This window comes from Jaculus jaculus, chromosome 8 (assembly GCF_020740685.1).
Source record: "Jaculus jaculus isolate mJacJac1 chromosome 8, mJacJac1.mat.Y.cur, whole genome shotgun sequence".
In the NCBI taxonomy this organism is placed as follows: Eukaryota; Metazoa; Chordata; class Mammalia; order Rodentia; family Dipodidae; genus Jaculus; species Jaculus jaculus.
Genome location: NC_059109.1, coordinates 90,033,919 through 90,051,324, shown reverse-complemented (window position 1 = coordinate 90,051,324; position 17,406 = coordinate 90,033,919). Strand labels below are relative to the sequence as shown.

General features: G+C 41.9%; 1 protein-coding gene across 9 annotated transcripts in view; it reads right to left on the bottom strand.

The window, feature by feature from the left end:
- Positions 1–17,406, bottom strand: part of Plcb4 (phospholipase C beta 4) — a 409,699-nt gene that overhangs the window by 145,411 nt on the left and 246,882 nt on the right. For all 9 annotated transcript variants that reach the window (XM_045156593.1, XM_045156591.1, XM_045156592.1 and 6 more), the window contains one exon: positions 15,020–15,118. In XM_045156593.1, coding sequence (XP_045012528.1) covers positions 15,020–15,103 — 84 coding nt within the window. In that variant the 5' untranslated portion in view covers positions 15,104–15,118. Of the gene's footprint in view, positions 1–15,019; positions 15,119–17,406 lie in introns of those variants that run through there.

Sequence of the window (17,406 nt, the reverse complement as noted above, 5' to 3'; positions counted from 1 at the left end):
TTAAAGCAATAGTGAATAAAAAGTGAGACAGGCCATTGGAGACTGGGATGTCAATAAAAGCTTGGAACTTGCCTGGTATGAGTGCAGTGAGTTCCATTCCTAGCACCAAACATTAAATAAGTGTGCACACAAGCAGATATGTGATTGTAACTTCCACTGCTGAATTTTAGGAAGACTGCTGTGAGTTATTGATTTCTTGCATTCATATTTAATGTTCAAAATATGTTTTTTCTATGGGCAGCCATTTGGTGTTGTAAGGCCAGTACATTCTCCTCAACTTGTCCATTCTGGTGCCTGACTCCACGTATTATGTACTAGCTAGCAGGCAATTCCTTAGATGACCTAAGCTCCACTTTCCTCACCTCTAACCTATGAAAAATAAGATCATTTAATCCACAAGCACCTAAGGGTTTCAGGAAACGAATGTCAAATGCATTTCCTGGCACACAGAAGAGCTCAGTAGAATCTCTATGCCCAGCCTTTCATTCAATAGCTATACTTTCTTTAATCACACTGCTTGAGGAAGATCAGCTGCAAATAATTTCAAATGCATTGAATTCGTTCCCACTCCCAAGCAAATCTAAACTCCCTACCTAGCCTGGTGCCCAGTGGTGCTCAAACTCCTGCGGCATGGCCAGAATGGCTGGGAGGGCTCCTGACACACAGACTGCTGGCAGCCCATCTTTGTCCTCTGAATTTACGATTCTGGAGGTCAAGAGTTGGCCCAACAAAATCTGCATTTCTTTCCTTTTAAAATTTTTGTTATTGCTTTTATTTATTTATTTGGAAGACAGAAACAAAGAGAAAGAGAGAGAGAATGGGCACGCCAGGGCCTCTAGCCACTGCAAACAAATTCCAGACTCATGTGTCACCTTGTGCATGGGGCTTTATGTAGACCACATGGAGCACCACAGGAGACAGGTGTTATAGAATCTGTGTTCAACCCATGACCATCCTAGATAACCTTAAGCAAGGACTTTTTAGCCATTTAATGTCCCTGGTTTGTAGAGCATATAATGATGAGTGAAAAACAAAGCTACCTAACAAGGTTGTTATGAAATTTAAATAAAGTAATGTTATATGCTTTTTACAGAGTACAAAGTCTAGCACTTAGTGAGTACTGAGCACTCACAACAGTGTATTTCTACTGACATAGTTGAAAAGCAATACACTCACCAAGGTTAATTTACACATTTACTTGTCTGGGCCAGGGGATGCCTAGAGAACTGATAAAGTATGTCTTTGTGGTATGTGTGTGTGGGAGTGACTAGCATTTGCTGATAGCCCCAGTAAAAATGTTGGGCCAGCACAAGTGCATGGGGTGTGATCAAATTCCTAGAAGGCAGAAATAGCAAATGGTGAGGAAGGGTCAAAACACCCCCTCCTTTGCTGGAGCTGGGGTGGCTGTATCACACTCTGGGCTTTTTGTGCTCCAACTCTCAGCCTTGTGGTTTGGATCAACACTCAAAGCTCCCTGCTCCCAGACCTTCTGGTTTGGACTTTGCTGGGCCTCAATTTATACATGGAAATCCATGGACTTTTCAGCCTCTGTATTCACATGCGTAAACTCATCATAACTAATCACTACCTGTCTCTGCATCTATCCGTTCATTCCTTCTGGAGAAAGTGAACAACGCAGTGCCTTCTCTAAAGCCATCAAGTAACAATAATAAAAAGCACTTGAGGACTTCCAGTTAAGATGCTGGCATAGGCACCGCCCCAAAACAGCCTAGGGGGGAAAAAGACCAAAAAAAAAAAAAAAAAAAAAAAACCCAGCAAGCTACACACTTTTACTAAAAAGTGAGGTGTATAGGAAATTGAAACAGCAGCGGAGAAGTAGAAGAGATCCAGAGCATCCAGAGCCCGCAAAGGCCAGCAAAAGCGGCCCTGGCAAGTCCGCAGACCACGGTAGCAGCGGCACACCAGAAAGCCGCCAGGCTCGGCTTGAGCCGCGGGAAAATCCAGGTGAGGGGAGCTTCCACTCACACCAGAGTGCTCCGCAAACTCCAGAAACATGAAGGGAGAGCAGAAGTGAACAACAGAGGAGTGGATCACAAGGTAGAAGAACACGTGGAACGGTGAGAGAACTAGAGCAGCATAGATTCCCTCCCCTCCCCCACCACCTGTGCCCAGTTCCAGTGAACAGAGCAGCGGTCACGCCAACTTGAGCCGACAGCGGGATCCAAGCAGGAGCAGAGTCCAGCAGCAACATCAGCGGCTCCAGCACCAGCAATAGCAGACCCAGCGGTAGCAGATCCAGCAGCGGCAGCTTCAACGGCAGCAGTGGCCGTTACAGCAGCGGCAGCTTCAGAGGCAGCAGTGGTGGATATAGCAGTGGCAGCTACAGCAGCAGCAGCAGCAGCAGCGGTGGTGGTGGATCCAGCAGTGGCAGCTTTAGCAGCAGCAGAGACAGATCCACCAGCAGCACCTTCAGCAGCAACAGTGGTGGTTCCAGCAGCGGGGGTGCCAATCTGCAGGGCCACAGTTGCCAGGCTTGGTTTGCCCCGCAGGAAAAGCCAGTGCCCAGCTCCAGAAATCAGAACAGCAGCCCAACGACCCAGCCAGCAACTTGATTGAGACCAAAATCATCCATAAAGGTAATTGGGATTGCACCAGGGAAGGGTCTCACTTGGTCATAAGCTGACTTGGATCCCTCAACAGACCAGAAATCTTAACCTCTTTGTTGATAGAGGATCTGGTTGTTATAATACCTACTGATGCATAAATACTCAGTGATATTTTTAATTGAATGTGTACAATGTCTAGTTAAATTTTAGATGATGAGAATCAGGTAGTACAGAGTTGATCCTACACACATTAAGATTTCTGGTCTGTTGAGGGATCCAAGTCAGCTTATGATCCACACAGCAAATGTCATATACTTAGCTAGGAAGGCAACAAACTATAGTGCCAAGTGGAAAATGTAGACTTGCAAACATTTTCAAAGCTGCTTGTTTTTTAAATCAAATACAAAAATGTATTTATTTACTAAATAAGACATGATGTATTGAAATTTCTCTAGAAAAACAGATACTAGAATATTTATACATAATGAAAGAGCTTTATTAAGAAGACTTTACTACAATAAATTCTGACTAAATAGAACTGAAGCACTATGCATATGTGTTTTGCTATATACTTTTGGTTACCAAGGTAGATAACACATATGGATCAAATTGGGCATTCATAAAAACCTAGAAAATACTAAGAAAAGAGTTTCAAGAACAAAAACAATATTTTCATTCAATTATGCATGCTCTCACTGGGTAAGATTTGTGTCTCCTATAAAATTGATCCATGGGCTGGAGAGATGGCTTAGTGGTTAGGCGCTTGCCTGTGAAGCCTAAGGATCCCGGTTCGAGGGTTGATTCCCCAGGTTCCATGTTAGCCAGATGCACAAGGGGGCACATGTGTCTGGAGTTCGTGTGCAGTGGCCGGAGGCCCTGGCGTGCCCATTCTTTCTCTCTCTATCTGCCTCTTTCTCTCTCTGTCTGTTGCTCTCAAATAAACAAATAAAAATAAATGAGCACTCGGGAGGCAGAGGTAGGAGGATTGCTGAGAGTTCGAGGCCACCCTGAGACTACATAGTGAATTCCAGGTCAGCCTGAGCCAGAGTGAGACCCTACCTCAAAAAACCAAAAAAAAAAAAAAAAACCCAAATAAATAAATAAATAAAAATAAATGAAAAAAATAAAATAAAATTGATCCATATTCTAAGAGAATATTTTCATTTGTCTTGGTGTATTTTGGTTTTTCTTTTACATTGCATTATCTGCTCTATTTTGGTGCAGGGTCTGCAGTTTTATGACTAAGCTTTGTAGTGATTTTCAGAGTCAAAAATGTTGATTCAATCATCCAGTCCTTTTAAACCCTGTCTCTTCACAGTCCTAACACATTCCCTTTTGTCCCTTTAGACCCCATCACCAGATTAGAGGTCAGGCTCCATAGTTGGAAGGAAAACCACGCTTCCTCCTGTCCTCTGCCACCTCTAAGGCTGAGGCTTTCCCCTGTAGTTGCTAAAGCGTGAGGTGGTTGTTTCTCCTTAGGGAACCAGGTTCACTTCATTGCAGGCATTGTGGATCCCTTCTGGCACCAAATTCTAGGAGGTGAAGCCCTGTAACCTTGCTGTGACTCTCATTTAACAAGTATAGTCTCTTGCCCCAACCAAGATATACCTTTGTTTTTTATCAAAAGTGCTTCTTCGTCTCTCTAGCTCACAGACAGAGGCAGCTTTGAATGGAAGATGGTGTAACAGAGTGTTAGGGGTTCAAGAAAGTCCTTGAACCCCAAGCCCTAAGCTTGTGTCTAATTTTAATCAAAGAATTGAATCAATTAAGATTGAGAAGGATAATTGTTAAATTACTATATTTATTTATGGAAGTACAGAACCAAGGGAAGAAGATGAATACATCCACATGGCATGAGAGCCCATGTGGGTGGCCTGGCAAAACCATAGAGAGGACAGCAAAGACAATACAAAGAGCTGTTGCCATGTGGAGGGCAAGAGAGGACGAAGAGCCCATGTGGAAAGTAGGGGCAAGGAGGTTCTCCCCTGAAGCATAGGAGAAACTCGCCAGGAGTGATGAATGAGCTGTCAAGAAAAAAGAGGTGTATCCTCTCACACACATCTATTTATAACCTTATGGTAGTAGGCCCTACCATCTGGCTCAGGTGAGCCAGATAGACAGTGATTGGTCTAGGCTAGAGGCTATCTCTGGAACAGGACAGATAAGACACCAAGTCCTGGCGGATGAACTTGATCATCCACAATGTTAGGGCTAGATTTAAATTCTGGGAGAGACTTCCCTCCAGGAGGGGCCCAGGTTATTTGTGGAAAACAGACCTAGGGAAGAGGTAAGAAATCATATTTTGATCTCTAGCAAAATGGAAACTGCAAGGATAGGCCCAAAGACATTCCTGTTTCTTACTTTCTGGGGTTCAGTTACCCTAACTGCCTTACAAAGCTACCTGACTCCCTCTCAGTGTAGCCAGAAACTTAAGGATTTGAAATGGCTATGCCAACCTTGTCCACATGTAAAGTAGCACATGTACCTCAGGAATCTACATAGCAAGCCACAGTTACTTTGGACTGCTGCTAACCAAAGCCCCATTCTGAGCATGAGCAGTCAAAAATGGTCAAAGTTAGGTTGGAGAGATGGCTTTGTGGTTAAGGCACTTGCCTGCAATTCCTAAGAACCCAGGTTTTATTTCCCAGTGCCCATGTAAGCCAGATGCACAAGGTGGTTCATGCATCTAGAGTTTATTTGCAGTGGCTGGAGGATGGAGGATCTGGTGTGCTCACTTGTGGCCTCCCCCCCCCCCCCGCCTCTTTCTCTCAAATAAATAAACAAAATACTTTTAAAAAAATGGTCAAAGCTATGAAAAGTCAAAAGTTATTTAGTACCAGAAACTTCAGAGTTTGGTTATCAGGAATCTGCTCAGTAAGAGCAGGCCAGTAACTGCTTTCAGTCTGTAACCATGATCACTGACTCCTTGCCTGGGTGTCTTGTTGACCCTGGAAAAGAACTTGGAACAAAAAACTGGAGAAAGTTTCTACCATGATGGAGTCTTCATTCTGAAGAGGCGTCTCCACACACTGAGAGCCTCCTCTCCTCACAGGACATTCTGATATCCAGGTGCTATCTGCATTTCCTCAGACAAGTGAAAGGAGTTACTCAAGGCCTTACTGGTAAATGTCAGGGTTATGGCTCATACCAAAGTCCTTTGTCTTCAGGTCCACTTACTTTCCAGAACTTTCCAAATTACATGACCCTTTCATTAAGCATCATATGCTTGAATGACAATGAGTTCTGAGCTCTGGGAGTAGGAAAGCCTAGATAACATTATCAACACTGTCATTTCAAAGGCTGGTCTAGAGGAAGGAACTAACCTGCGTGTTTTTGCAAAAGCTTGGCAGACAGTAAGTCTTGCATTACTGGGTTCTTTCAGCATTGGGGCCAAGCAATGCAATGCCTAGTTACTTGGGCATAGCCTTTTGATCTCATGAAGGTTGGGGCTGTAATGAAGAAAACTGACTGAAGGCAGGTGGTGTAAAATCAGAATTATCACATTAAAAACATGATGTTTTCAGACATACCTATCATACAACCCCTATTTTCTACCAAAGCAATGTTCAGAAAGTTGCTTGTGGTGGCTAGAATATAGCTCAGTGTTAGTGCTCAAGGTTCTGGAGCTGGGGATGGTGACATGTGCCCGTAATTCAGGAGGTTGGGGCAGGTACATCACTTGAGTCTAGGACTTTGAGCCTAGTTTGAGTAGCACGATGAGATTCAGCCTTAAATAAAACAAGCAAATAACAAGCAAATAAGCAAACAGGAAATTGCCAGTAGAGCTGTAACCAGTAAGAGGGAGGGTTAAGAATCAAGTTCACTGCCCTTAAAGTGCAGATGACCCCCAACCACAGACCCCTATTATGGTATGTGCTCACTGGCTTATTGCCTATCTCCCATTGGCATGTAGAGTCCTCAAGGCCTGACTGTTGCTTTTTCACTGATTACTGCATGGGGGGATAAAAGCAGGTATCATGTTTAAGTGTCACTGGCAATGGCTTAAAAAAAGTGCCATTTATGTTTTCTAACCCACTATAAATTTCATCTAAGAAAATGTTCATTTCTTCTCTCAGAACCTTATAATGACAGCAGATGTAAGTAACAGAAACTCTGCTTAAACAAAGTACATTTCTGAATTACTTAAGGCTCATGTGCACCCTACACTGTTTAACTCTGATGCATGGTAATGGAGATTGTCATGGCCCAATGAATGGGTGATACATACATAAAATATATGTTATATACAATAGAGTATTCTAGTCATGAAAGTTTTCTTTTTCAAATCATCCTTGATAAACAGGCTCTTGAGTCAGTCTGGTGAATCCTCAACAACAATAATTTACTCTGAGATCATCATCCAATGGAATAGCATCAGTAAAGTTCCAAAAAATTTACCCTTCAGGCAGTGTGGTCCTCAATGTGAGCCATATACTAGACTCACCTACACAGACTGATTTTCAGTTTTAATGCCTCAGCCTTTAGCCAGTGGGACGTTTCAGCATATCTTGGGAGAGAGTGGGCATCAGAGTTTGTGAAAAGCTCTCCAAGTGATTGCAATAGACTGATAGGTGGAGGCCAAACTTCAGGAGACTAATTGTGGTTAACACTTAGCCTCCAGATACCCAAATTCATCTCATATCATTCCCATCATATACAGAAGGTGAGAGAACCATGCTAAAAATCTAGTTATGCCACTCTATAATAATTATTTGGCAGAAAATATCTATCATTAACAGAATGTTTCAGCTATGCATGGTGTTGCACGACTTTAATCCAAGAACTCAGGACCCAATGATAGGAGTATCACCATGGCTTTGTGACCACCCTGAGACTATATAATAAATCCCAGCATAGGCTAGAGTGAGACCCTACTTGTAAAAAATCAAAATAAATAAATAAATGAAAGAATGTTCCAATATTTAAAAGAAAACATTCCTGTCCCCTGGAAACAGCGCCATGCACCACAAAGGCTGTGTGGAGGAAGCTCTCTAGGGTCCCAATCTGAAATGCTGCAAGGATGCCAACCATCACCCTAGGAGGAAGGTAAATGCAGACATTTCCTCATTCTCTTAGGTGTTTTAGTTTTTTTCAGTTTCCTTTATGCTCAACTTATTTTTGACTACTACTTGTAAGTCCTTCTTAGCCATTGAAGACGATATAGTGAAAAATTCATTGGTGTTAGTTTCTCCCACTTCAGAGATTAAAAACACTAAGTGTATCCATAAAGGTACCATTCTCCTATAGTCTCTCTCTGCCTCATATCACAGCTGCCCAACTCTGTGTGTCAGAAACCAACCTCCTTTTCCTCTTACATTTTCCATATACAAGGTTAGAAAATCCTCTCCTATTTCTCAATATGCCTGATCAACTGCCCATTCAGTCCTTCAACCCCACCTTTACCCTTCCAGACTGCTGCCATAGGAAACTGGTCACACACCCTTTGCAAGTATCATCCAGCCCCTTTTGTTTCCCTGACAACATGCCAAAGGTTCCCTGTTGCTTTCAGAATCTAATGCTGGAAAACAAAGACATTTATGGTGTGCACAGTGCCCATCTGTAACTTCACCTCTGTTCCCCACCACCCTGAGCCAGGCGAGGCTGAATAAGCCTTGTCCCCTAGTGTAACTGTAGCCACCCTAGACCTCTGCACAAGTTCAGATCTAATCTTAACTGTTGCCAGATGGGTTCATTGACTTGTCAGTCAGAACTCAATCTGAATGAGGCCCCTTTCCCCACTGCCCCTTCTTTTCTACAAATTATACCACCTTCCTCTTAGCATGACTCCTGGGAGAAGTGGAACAGAGAGGGAAGAGGAATATCAGGGGCTACTTGTGAGGGCCTGAAGGGTCACACTGAGAACCCTTTACATGTAGGTGGCTAATAACGTGACATGAAGACCTTTTCTTTTTAAATGATCAATTATAGTAGGGACTGGAGACTGAAAAATGCAGAGCTCATGGAAAGGTATCCAGTAACTGAACAAATTATCTCCCAGGTGCCTGGAATCATGGGCTTGAGATAAAAATACAGAAATTTAAATCCATTCCACTATTTTCCTACTTTTTCTCCCCATCCTGTAGTTTTGAAATTATATTATTCTTTACTTTGTGATTGGCTAATTTTGCTCCCTTCTGCACTTTAAAAATAGACCTTTACTTCATGTATTCTCAACCATCAGCTGTATCTCCCACTGAGGATATAAACTTCATGCATTCTCTTTCCAAACTGTGTATGAACCCAGTTGTTTTGTTGTTGGTGGTGATGATGTTCTGTTTGGTCAAAAGAATTAAACAGTACTTTTTAGTTGATCCTGAAAGTTGACAAACTAGCCAGGCGTATTACATCCACCATGCTGGCACTGTTAAGTATTCTTCAGTATAAATACACGGTGCCACAATCTTTACCCCTTAAGCCCAATATCTTGAACTTGTAGGTATAAGCTAAACTAGCCCAAACTAGGAAATAAGATTAAAAGATTGCTCTGTATTTTCTTAGTGCCACATGAAAACATGTTTAAGAGGCTCTCCCCAGAAAAATGATTTACTTCTACAAAGGTATTTATTGTTGTTTGATGGGCCATGTACCACTCTTTAGGGCCAGATATTTTTGACATTAAATAGCTAAGTGACAAGAACAGGCTTTCTGGATTTTTGTTTGGTTGACTGGTTTTTGGTTATATCATGTGAATTGCTTCTAAGAGTCAAAGAAGACCCCATGATAGGTTATGGTTTTATTGCTCTCCATGGTATTAACCTGTTCAGTATCTAACTGATAAATCCCATGTCAGCCTTCCTTTCTTTTCTGCCTCTCTGTAACTGTCTTCCTCCAGTACTCTCTTCTTCCAGTACTCCTGTGACTACAGTCACCATCATGTGCTTATTCCTACTAAGGAGTTACATGTAAATCAAAATACTTTACATGGAAGTCGTGTGTTCAGATTTCTGGAAGCTCTGTTTGGAAAGGCTCTGCCTCACTGATGAGCAGCTGGTAGGGGCAGGTTGCCAGGCCTTTTCTAGATTTCATGCTGTGGCAAAAATTTGATTGCAGAACTGCCTTGGGAGGCAGCTGAAGGCAGTTGGTCTCACCTGCCTACTTTTCCCCTGCTTCTGGCCCCGGTGTCTGCAACAGATTCCATTTTCCAGGTAGCAGTTGTGACCACTGACAGCCTCTGCTATGTGTGTACAGGGGAGAGGCCTAGAACAGGGTGGGGATGCTACGTACAGACCAATACTTTGCCAGTGTTAGGAGAGCATCACTTATCTCTTATTCCGGCCCTAATAGGCAAGAAATCACAACAGAGTCACTCAGCCTAAAGACATCTTACCAAAGGAAACTGCCTTTAGGAAAGGGAGTAATAGCCAACTCTCCCAACCAGGCCAGTTTCTGCCTTAATCCACGCACAGAAAAGGTAACCTGAAGTAACATGATGCGGCCGTTGTTTCTAGTGTGATGTCTCCCTGCCCTTGCTTTACAAGGAAATATGTCATTTTGGTAGCTTCTGCTTTCTTTAGCCTTCTTCTTTACATAAAACCAGTCTTCTCTGGGTTTAGTGGAACACTTAATTTATCTTTTGGAATGAGGTATTTCCTGATTCTAGAATCAAAACTAAAACCCTACCAGGAGGATAGCTCAGTGCTAGAGAGCTTTTATAGGGTATGTGAAGAGAGAAAGAAAGATATCAAATCAAGCAAAGCCGTTATAAATTTTGTTGACTGACACCACACAAAGGGACTAGGCATCTTGATACAAGAAATCCCAAGAATGAGAGTTGCAGATTTGTGATGTGGGCAGGGGGCTGGTGCTGTGATGAATCTATAAAACGTTTTAACCTCTGATCTGGCTGCCACTAAGAAAGATATATATGCTGTGTCCAGACTTAGAGATCCTGATGAAGGAAACTGCTTTGGGAGATAACTGGGTATCCATAGACCTGGTTGCAGTTTGAGATGATTGTTTGCAGCATCCAATAAGAGTCATTATCTAGAGGAAGGTAGCTATGCAAGTATAGATTGACTAAAATGAGATAAAATGAAACCCAGATTATCATTCCCACTAGCCACAAGCCCCAAAGAATGTGGCCACGTGGCTGCTGTCATGGGCGACACAGAAAGAAGTTCTGCTGAGGAATGCTTGGTGAAGGCACAGCCATCTTAAGAACAACACTCCTTTTTAAACTGTGTTAAAGTGTTGGTTTTAAGCAATGCATTGCCCTATAAGCAAGATAAAGAGTACCTGAGAGTGTGCAAGCAAAACCCAAAGGTTTAAAGAGCAAATATATGAGCAGGAACCTGAATTTTCTTCCCTGACTTGGTATGAAGAATTTACTTTTTAAAAAGAAATCTATACATTTATTTAAAAGAGAGAAAAGGAGAGAGAGAAGGAGAAGGAGCATGGGTATGCCAAATCTTCTTGCTGCCACAAATGAAGTCCAGACTCACATACCACTTTGTGTATCTGGCTTTACATGGGTACTGGGGAATCAAACCCAGACTGTCAGGCTTTGCTAAGCAAGTTACTTTAACCACTGAACCATTTCCAGAGCCCAAGAATTTACTTTTCTTTTTAAGTAGTTGGGGAATAAATCTGGAACAGAGGAAGAGAGTAAACTGGGAAAGAACTCTGGGGAGTAAAAGGAAGATGGAACATGCAGGCTGGTCAAGGCCTGGGGTGAAAGAAGACAGCAAGAGGTACCTGCAGGTAGAGCACTGGCTAACTGAATGTCTTCCACCAGAGCTCTGGGGGTTAATTTTAAAGTGTATCAGTGAGCTGTAATTCTCCCCAACAGCCTCCACATCTTCAACCAATCACATAACATCGATGTGTTACTCGATTTGATGATATAATGCATTTTAGGAGCAAGTCAATTTGCAGGAGCAACAAGGATGGAACTGAGAGAGAAGATGGCACTGGAGGACAGGAGATATCACCCAGAAAGCATGAGCACCTAGGAATGCTAGGACAGGCAGGAGAACACAAATCTGCCAGGAACAGAGCCATAGTTGTGTGGCATGAGTACTAAAGAGAAGGCAGGAGACTGGTCCAGTGAGATACGTGGGGTGCAAGTGTTTGCAGAAGCGCTATTCTCCTGTCCTCTACAAGAGAACATCCACTATTCTGGAGACTTAACATTAAGCATTTCTTAGTAAGCAAAATGCACTTTCATGTAAGTAACTTAAAAACTAACTAGAGTTAGGAAAGAAGGGTTTTAAAACTAATGTACCAGCAAAATCTGTAATATTTGGTGTCTGAAATTTTGGCTGCCTTAAAAGAACTCCTCAGTAATTCAGAAATTATAAAATAAATGCTAAAATGTAAAACATATATAGCTTACTTTTTTTTTAAAAAAAAAGTAGCTATTAAGCATATTTCTTCCTGACCTGGTGAGTTCTCATCCACTACTGAAAATATTTCCTTTGTCATGAGAATTCTAGGATGCCTGGGTTTTGCTTTCCCTAATTTTTGTTCAACCTACTGGCTGTCAGCTATCATCTCTCAGAGTTGTTTACACCTAAACTGGAGAAACAAGCCTTTTCTGCTTAATTTTTTTCAAGAGTATTTTAATGGCTGTGTTTTGAAATAATTGCATCTTATAGAATGGAAGTGATGTAAAGAACTGGCTGTCATCAGTGTGAAAAGTTATTTGGCTTTTGGGTTTGATATGTTGTTAGGGAGGATATGCTTTCATCATAAGTGTAAACTCTTGCTTTAAGTGCTCATGAAACAGTGCTCCACAAAGGTGAAGCTCAAGCCAATCATCACACTGAATCTCTTCTAAGCAGCACTCTCAGAAGACACAGGACTTTTACTGTAACCTGTCCCAGGGTTTAGAAAAGTGTCAATCTTCTGGGTCACTCTACTCTGGCAGGAGTTATGCTTCATACAAGCTCACACTACAGGACAATGTCACTGACAGGGTTTAGGATAGACCACTCCAAAATGACTTGTGAGATGACACTGCAGGTAGGAAGGTCACTTTCCTCTTTTCTTGTCTATGTCTGTGAAGTAAACCTATCTGACCTCTCCTAAAAGTCAAAGGATCATCCTTCCAGCAGGATTCTCCCTAACCCCAGAGAAAGAAACAATCTTATCACCAACAAAGAGTTTTAGCAACCAAAGCTTGCTGGCTAAGTCTTCCCTCCTTATTTATTGTTAGTCCATCCTGCACCCTGTCTGATCACTTCTGCCTGACTGTCGGCTCTCCATGATGCCCAAGCATAGGCCTGCACACATTTCTCTGCTTCCCTGAGTCTTTGTGAGGCTCCCATATTATACAAACATATTAAATACATGTTCATGTTTTTTTTTTCCTAAATGTCTTTTTTTATGAGGTCTTGGCTATTGCCTATCAATGACTGAGACAAAGATAATACATTTTGTCACCTACGCTGTCATCCTGAATACAGTGGTATCCAATGTGGACCAGCTTACCTGGAAGAAAGACTTGAATTTTCTTCTAGGTTAGTCCTTGACCTTCTTTGCCATGTTGTGTGATGTGAATATAAGTGGCCAATTGTAGCCACTAACTTTGTACATAAAACAGTTGATAATGCTGATATGCTACCTAAAAGGAAGTATTTCCTATGGTTTATCCTAAGAATTTTTTCTCCTGTAGAATACCAGATCACCACATGGGTCTCAGGAATTATCAAGTCCTCTCACCATTTCAGTTATGAGGAAACAACCAATCAGGAGTCAAGTTTGATGGTAGTTTGTGTGGCAGGCACATATGAAACCCCAGGACCCACTGCCAGCACCAATCAGAGGAAGGTAGGGAGAAAAAGAGGGAAGGAAAAAAGGTGGGAGAGAACACAACCAGATTGGGTTGTTTGTAAAACAAAACTAATGCTAATATCTATAATAATCTTGACAGTTATGACCATTCAGCCCATAACTGGAGGGTAAAAATTAAGTGAAATATGGTCCATGACTTCAAGAAGCTCAACCTACTACAATAGAGACAGAAACATTAAATGAAATGTGAGGGAAGTGTAACATATAAAGATAGAGCAGTGGTAGTGCAAAGGAATTAGTGCTTCCTGAATGGGTCAAGGAAAATTTGTAAGTGCAGCCTCTAGTCTGAGCTCTGAGAGATGAGGAGGTTTACCCGTCACTCAGACTGGAAGAAGCACTTCTCAGGAAGAGAGCCCAAAAGAGTTTATGTGGGACTTTTAAGTGGCTTTTTATGGTTAACATGGAGAATATATATAGAAAACTTGTGAGAAATGAGGCTGTAGTAGTTAGGGAGAAACAGAATTATAGAATATTTTTACATTTTATTCTTTTTTATAAATTCCTTAACAGTACTGAAACCATGACTAATTTAATTCTGAAAAGAATATTCTAAGATCTCAGCCACAGAAAAGGAAGAAAACTAACAATAATAAAAAGACTAGAAGAAAACTGCCAATTAAACAGTAGTGTTTCTGGTGGTGGAGTTTCACTTCATCTTATCATGGAAGATAGATAGCTGTTACTTCCTAGTGTAGCACAGTTTCAGACATGTGAATTACCTTTTACTTCAGTAACTGAACACAAGTTGTAACTACATTTTAGTTCAACATTTGCCTTTTGAAATTCATTTACTGAAAAAGTGACTCTCTCATAAATCTAGGTATTATAATACATGCAGGAAAGGGTCAAATCAACAAGTACTAAGTCTTCTCACAGGTAGCTGCTACACTTGCAGTCACACCTTGCAGGGAGGCTGGCTAGTCAGTCACCACTTCTTTCCTTTTCTTTTCCCTTTCCTTTCTTTTTCTTTTCTAACAAAGGAACCAACTTTGGCTCTAGGTGCAGCATTACCATTTTATTTCCCTCAAAGACAACACTGATTTCATCACAGAACCCTCCCTAGGTCATTTTAAATTCAATTATTCAAGGTGAGTCTTCACCTTACCTTACCAACCCTTTCAGCAGATTATTGGTGGAAAGCCAGGCTCTAGAGGAAGCCTAGAACCATTACCACTTTGAAAAGCAGCCAACAATAAATGACAGAAACAGAGGCACACAAAGCTATAGTCCCCATGTGCCCATACAAATGAACCTAGAGGAACAAATTGCTAACACCAATCCAATCACCATGACATTTATAACAAACGGGAAGGTTTATGAGGGAGAAACTGTTACTACAGAAAACCCACCTGTAAAACCACAACAATATGAACAACAGCTTTATAGGAAGGTTTTTGGGAAAAATGCAACAATTCACATAAAGTTCTCATAAAATAGTTGGATACATGGATACACTAAGTAAATAACACCATCATTCTCATTCTTTCACCTGGCACACAATGAGCATAATTATTCTGATAACTTACCTCTCTCTAATCATACCAACTGTTATACCACAAAGATTTTACTTTTGTCAAAGAATATTCACTCAGTGTTGTAATGAAAATTAGACAATCATTAGAATATCTTGAGAGAAAAGACTAAAAACACTTTGTTACCTCTTCATATCTGTCAAAAACTGCTCCTTCTTGCAAAAAAGAAGGGACTTCCTTTTGCCAGTTAAATTCATAAGGTTTGGCCATGGTGATATTCAAGACCTAAGAATAAAAACGAATATCCCATTAGTATACAAAATTAAAGCAAGTAACTTTCAAAGGTTAGCCACTTTGTATTAATGTATTTGCAAAAGATTGCTTCCAAATGTGGGGAAAAAAATCCATATATTATCTCCTTTTTTAATTCCTCCCTTCATCTGTTCCCAGCATTTCTCCTTTTTGCTAAACTTGGGGAGAGATTTTCAACCCTGCCTTTTATACTGTGAAACAGGTATGCACAGAAAATCAATCCAGTGGAACTTCTACAATGCCCTGTGGGAAGCTACTGGCAGCAGTACAGGTTAAAGAGCAAGAGAGCAATGGAGTAGGGGTTGGGGCTCAGCATGTGTGAGGCCCTGGATTTAATCTCAAGGAAGGTAGGAGAGAGGGTGGCGGGGGAGAAAGTTGAGTGGAAGGGAGACAAGGGGAAAAGAGGGAGAAGAGAGGAGAAAGGAGAGGGGAGGGGAGGAAAGGTAATGTATGTCTTACAGTCCAACTGAAGGTGGAGAAAACCCATGGCAAAAATTTACTTTCTTTTTGTGCATGAGTGCATGTCTGAGAGCATGTGTGGTATAGTGTGGTGAGTGACATACATATGTGTGCCTAGATGCACACCATATGGGCAGATATGTGGAGGCAGGAGGAGAATGTTAAGTGCCTTCCTTTGTAGCTCACTGGCTTATTTCCTTGAGCTGAGTCTCTCCATCAACCCCAGAAGTGCTGAACTTCATCAGTGAGCCCAACAATTCCTGTCTCTACCACTGGGGTTACAGAGGTATATGACCATGCCAAACTTTTTACAAGAATGTGAGGGAAATAAACGGCGGTGGTCTCGGGCTCTTGTGTTTAAGAGGCAAGTGTTCTTACCTGTTAAGCCATCTCCTCAGGCCCACAAAAGGCAGGGACGGGGGATGAGCTGCTGCATGCTTTTCGCAATCATCTCAAGTCCCCACCACAGCTAAACCACTCTCATGGTGCCGTGCCAAAGGTTCCTCCACCTAAATTCTCAAGTTTGGTGGAAATCCTGGCCTACAGTGGACGTGAAGATTCAACTGTCTCCTTCCCTTCTTCTATCTTACAACACAGAGCCCAAGGAAAGAAAGCACTTGTCTTGAAGGGGACAGGGAAGTACAGAGGAATTACACAGTCATGGCGACTAGACAAAGAAGCACCCTCTCCAGGGCAAACACCCTGGGAAGCTTCTAGAGGGAAGCCAGCTGGCTCTCATATGGGCCTGTTGTCTATACAGCTGATCAGAGTTGCTGTTGCATGCCAGTGGAGGAAAACCTCCTTGTGGCAGGGAGGGGACAAGACAGAAGGGAGTCCTAAGTGGCCTGGCTTCATAAGAGCAGACATAAATCGCTCCTTCTACAGAGCATGGTGAGGAGCTGGGAGTCAGCAGAAGCTCACAAAGGACTGGGGGGTGGGTGCTGCAGCCAGACAATCAAGAACACACACACTGCCCATGAAGACAGCCAGCCATCAATGAGGTGAACCAAGGACAAGGACCATTTTGCTTTGGTTTTCATTTTATCATTTGTTGTTTGCTTATTCTGCAATGTATCTTTAAATCTGTTGTCTTGTTGGGAAGGCAAGGTGATTTTAAAATGTGCTAGACCACCAAAGTGATCTTCGAGACTTACTAGATTGCTGAAAAAGCCATACCCATGTCAAAGATTCTGCAGATTACAAGAGCTGAGATGGGGCAGAGACAAAATTATTTTGGGCTACCTCTAATCTCTTTAATAGTCATCTAATCACCCTCCTCTGTATCTGATCCAACATCCCCTGGGAATTTATTATGAGCACATCACTACCTTTCATCAACTCACAAGCTAGGAATGTCATCAGACAGCATTTGAAGCATCTAACAAGATTTTATCAGTACTGTATCCCACCTACCTGCTGTCCTTACCAATGTATTTTGTAAATGCATTGATTTATGACTGGCTTTCATGCTGTGATTCAATCACTTTCAAGGTAGGATTCAAAGCAAACTGAATTCATGTTTCCTGGCCACTGTCACTTACATTTAGCTCAGAATAAACTATTTCTTTCTCTTTTTGGAGTGATCCTGGTATCTTCCATTGACATTGCCTATCCTAAATAAACAAATTGGCTATAAAAACAATACTGCTCACCCTCCCCATTTCAATGTCGTAGGACAGTTTGGATCAAGATATTGGCAAATGGGGTTGGAGGGATGGCTTAGCAGTTAAGGCATTTGCCTGTAAAGCCAAAGGACCCAGGTTCTATTCCCCAGGACCCATGTTAGCTAGATGCACAAAGGG